We start from the raw sequence: 4,107 nt of genomic DNA, 5'->3' as shown, positions 1-4,107 counted from the left end.
TTGAATTTCAAGATGTGAGGATTTAAGTATTTTAAAATTTTGGACCCCATATGTTTTTAAGCAAGGGATTTTTGAGATCAGGACCCCTCCTATTCCCCCTCCCTCATTCGACTCTAAGCGTTACACAGGATTGTAATTTTAGACTGTTTGAGACGTCTCAAATGAAAGTGGCCGTGTTTGTGTTCATTCATAATATTGAAATGTAAGTTGTATTTAATGATAGTACATGACATACATGTATATATAAAGGTTGAGGATGAACACAAATGGGGGCCACTTTTATTTTTGACAAAAAACATCTGAATGGTGACGATTTGCATATTTGATATATTTTTGCTTGAATCAGAGGGTTTTTAAATGACTTAATCAGCTATAATCTTTCACATATACTATTTGAATCAATTGAAATAGACACTAAAGTGTTTAAAAAGTGTCAAAAATCTTTAGTTAGATGAACCTAAAATTTGAGGCCAAAATCGGCTCTTACCGGACCTACATTTGTACTCCTTTATGTAAAAAAAGAAAAAAAAGAAAATTAGATATACATTTTATACAGCATCAAATGACAATGAGGCCATAGTTATTATATTTTTAGTTTTACGAATTTTTTTGACAAAACCAATGGGTAGGAGGACGAAAAAGAAACCAAAAAAAAAAAATGCTGCTGCTTTTTTTTTTTAATACCAACCGTCAATATCAAAAAAAATAATTTTTTTTTATTTCACCAGGAGGTTTTCTACTAGTGTAACAACTAAATTTTTTTTCTTGACAATGTTTGAATTGAAAATCAATGTGCAACAACTTACTAAATCACCAAGAGCATAAATTTAGATTCTTTCATGCAGTTATGAACTAAAATTTTTTTTTTTGCATGAAAAACACTGGGTCGGAGGAGAAAAAAAAATAAAAATCAACATTTTTAATTTTATTTTTTTCCTATTTGGCAAAAATTAGGGTAGGAGGGTTCGTACAACTAAAAATAAAAAAACTACGGCCTGAGATCTATTATTGTAGGACAAAGATGTACATCTAATGGAACTTTAAATATATTATATTTTATTTTTCAGGTTACAAAGAAGTACAACAGGATAGCATATCAAGCAAAATAAGCCTATTATAAATTTATATAATGGCATCTGCAGTTGATCCCGTGGACTTAATAAATATAGAACGGAGGCTATTAACTTTGGAAGCAAATACTAACAAATTTAATCTCAACAGAAAGGAGAATCTCAGAAGATTGCAAGAACAGAAAAATAATTGCTATACTGAAATTAAGGCTTTTAGACAGGATCTGAATATGTTTTTGGATAAACTTGAACAGGCATTCTGTCAAGAGCTTTCGTCATTAGAAGAAAAACAAAGGGAAAATATTCTATACGTTGCTAATATACATGGGAAAGTAAATCATACTGTTGTAACTTTAAAAGCAAACCTGAGCACACTGAGAGAAGTGAAGAACAGTGCCACCAGTGCCTATGATAATAGTCTCAAAAAATTAAAAAGCGATCTACGTATGAATGAAAGCTTAGTTTATATTGATCTATTTCATGATAGTGGTGGGAGGGATCTGGACCTTAATATGTCCTTAAATCCTTATTTAAAAACATTAACTAGTGATATATCATCACTAGGTGATGTGTATATTGCACGTGGTCCAACAGGGATACAGTTTGATGAGCATGAGCAGAAGAAAACAGTTATGGTTGATACTGAAATGTCAGAAGATTCAAAAAGTGAAAAAATTGACAGAGAAGATGGGAACAAAGAGAAGGGAAGTAAAGGTAAGAGTTCACAGTTTATACTTTTTGTGAAAAGATTCTGTGGGTTATTTTTTATTGTATCTACATGTATGTCAAACATGTCAGAAAGTTTGTTAACTGACAATCTGAAAATAAATCTTGATTGAAGGTCTTTCAATTGCAATGATTCTATTAATATAAAAAAGAAGATGTGGTATGATTGCCAATGAGACAACTCTCTACAAGAAACCAAGTGACACAGAAACAAACAACCATGTGACAACTACAATGTATAGGTCACTGTCACAACTACAATGAACTTCTACAATGAACAAAGGTCATACTGCATAGTAAATAGAATCATTATGCATGTGAAGCATGGTTTTTATTCCAATTTATATGATTGATTTTGTCTAAAAGAAATAATGCTTTTGTATTTCAGATGTATCAATGTTTATAGTTCAATCACAAGAAAATTCAGAGCTGATATGTAATGTCAAACAAGAACCAATTGAGGACTGTCAAAATACCACAGAACAAGATGATTCAGAACTGATTTGTAATGTCAAACAAGAACCCATTGAGGATTGTCCAATTACATCGGAACCTTTGCCTTCTATTATGTCAGTACCTCTATCTAATGTTCTTCAGTCACAGGCCATTCCTGTTACATGTACCACACCATATGTTATAGGACCTTTGACGTCTGCCATTCCAGCTCCTTTTGTTATGCCTGCGAAAGTGTCTTCAGCGCCTACAATGCAATTTCCTGTTCCCATCCAGTCTGCCAATAACAGACCTAGAGCCCCAGCTCCAGCTAAGTCACCCATGGCAGGAACACAGCCATATCTTATTAGATTCCTGCCAATGGATAAGAATTCAACAATAATCAGACGTTTTCCTATAGTACCAGTTATGCCAGGTTCAAAAAATGCACCTACCTGTTTGGCTACTTGTAATCAACTACCGGTAACTCAACTACAAATGGCACTACAGACAATTGATCAATCAAATCATTCAAATTTAACTCTGGTTAATGCGCAAGGAAACATTCAAAATACTGCTGCTTTACAGATAGATAATGTCACTGTGTTCTTTAGTAGGACACCTCACCCGACATAATAATTCAGGTACTAACTTAGTGATAGTGAGAGTGGTGTGTTTCCGAGACGGATTTTATTATGTCATTTTGTAAAACAATAATCTATAACTATACAATATTCATTTCTTTCACGACTTATTAGAAAGGCATCTACATCACCCACCGCTACAGAATGCTTTGAATCACTTGCATGAAATTATTTTATAGTCGGTTTCTCATTTCCTGGATAATGGATATAACACAAACATTTATCGACAATTTTAATAGACGCTGTCAGCATGGCTAATTAAAGCATTGCTTTAAATCTTCATATTGTTGTTTTACCTAATGTAAGAATGAATTATTAACGCCAAAATTGTGTCTATATTGTCCAATGCATAGAGAAAAACTCCTGTTTTGTATCTAGGGAAGAACACCACTATGCCATGACTTCTCGAAATTGTGTGAAGGATGATTTGTTCCCATCAGTAGTGGGAAAACTAATAATCATTGATAATTGGTGTTGAAGTATGAATATTTGTCAATTGATTTAAAATGTTTGACGCTTTTTTGAGAAGTTCTTTAAGTTTATCTTTAGTTATTCTGAATGAGTGCTTATATGTCTCATTTTCCAAGTGAACCTTTTAATAATGATACAACCGAAAATACTAGTAGAAGGTTTGTCTCGTATTTTGATCTTTGACATGACATGATAATTTCAACTGTTCAATTGTCAACTTCCCATTTTTCGGTACTCGCATAGGTTCTTCTCCGTTGTCTACGCATCTCAGTTAATACATTAACTATAAATGTATATATGCTCTTGCATGTTTGCACTATACGAGTTTCGTTAAAATGAATGTGTTCCTAACTCAAAAACTGTTTTATTTAGAGTCATAAGGAAGAACGACTGAAATCGACTTAAACATATATTTAACAGTCAACAACACAATGTGTTGGTTTCTCAATTTACTAGCGACATGTTTATCATCGGATACCAGTATATGCGTCTGATCTGTAATTTCATCAATTTTGTCCAATTGTCCGATCAGAAAGGATCAAGCACAGTGTTCTTTTGAAAGACTAAATCGAAAGGTTTATTGTGTGTGTGAATATTCATGACGGGTGACACTTTCCTTGTCTAAGGGATTCCATCAGATATTGTTTGTTATCGATCTAAAATAATTGAACATCGGTTATCTAACATCTCTTTAGTCCATCCCATATAAAGTTACTTTTTTCTAGTGGATCTTTTGAATGGATCTGCTCTTTCGTCCAGGTAAG

The 4,107-nt window shown here is 33.0% G+C and overlaps 1 protein-coding gene across 1 annotated transcript; it reads left to right on the top strand.

Annotated features, from left to right (window-relative positions):
- The first annotated feature begins 1,403 nt into the window (after window positions 1–1,403).
- On the top strand, window positions 1,404–2,864 carry LOC134726363 (uncharacterized). Its single transcript, XM_063590763.1, has 2 exons — window positions 1,404–1,784; window positions 2,185–2,864. The coding sequence occupies exons 1-2, from the start codon at window positions 1,517–1,519 to the stop codon at window positions 2,862–2,864; spliced, it is 948 nt and encodes a 315-aa protein (XP_063446833.1). The 5' UTR covers window positions 1,404–1,516.
- The last annotated feature ends 1,243 nt before the right edge of the window (window positions 2,865–4,107 follow it).

The sequence above is a fragment of the Mytilus trossulus genome, chromosome 7, assembly GCF_036588685.1.
Source record: "Mytilus trossulus isolate FHL-02 chromosome 7, PNRI_Mtr1.1.1.hap1, whole genome shotgun sequence".
Lineage (NCBI taxonomy): Eukaryota > Metazoa > Mollusca > Bivalvia > Mytilida > Mytilidae > Mytilus > Mytilus trossulus.
The sequence above is the reverse complement of the archived record's forward strand: the minus strand, read 5'-3'. Positions and strand labels throughout refer to the sequence as shown.

Bases quoted from the DNA above. Each gene is read 5' to 3' on its own strand.
- LOC134726363 (XM_063590763.1), top strand. From the start codon at position 1,517: ATGAATGAAAGCTTAGTTTATATTGATCTATTTCATGATAGTGGTGGG. The intron at 1,785-2,184 runs GTAAGAGTTCAC...TTTGTATTTCAG, and splicing joins CAAAGAGAAGGGAAGTAAAG to ATGTATCAATGTTTATAGTT.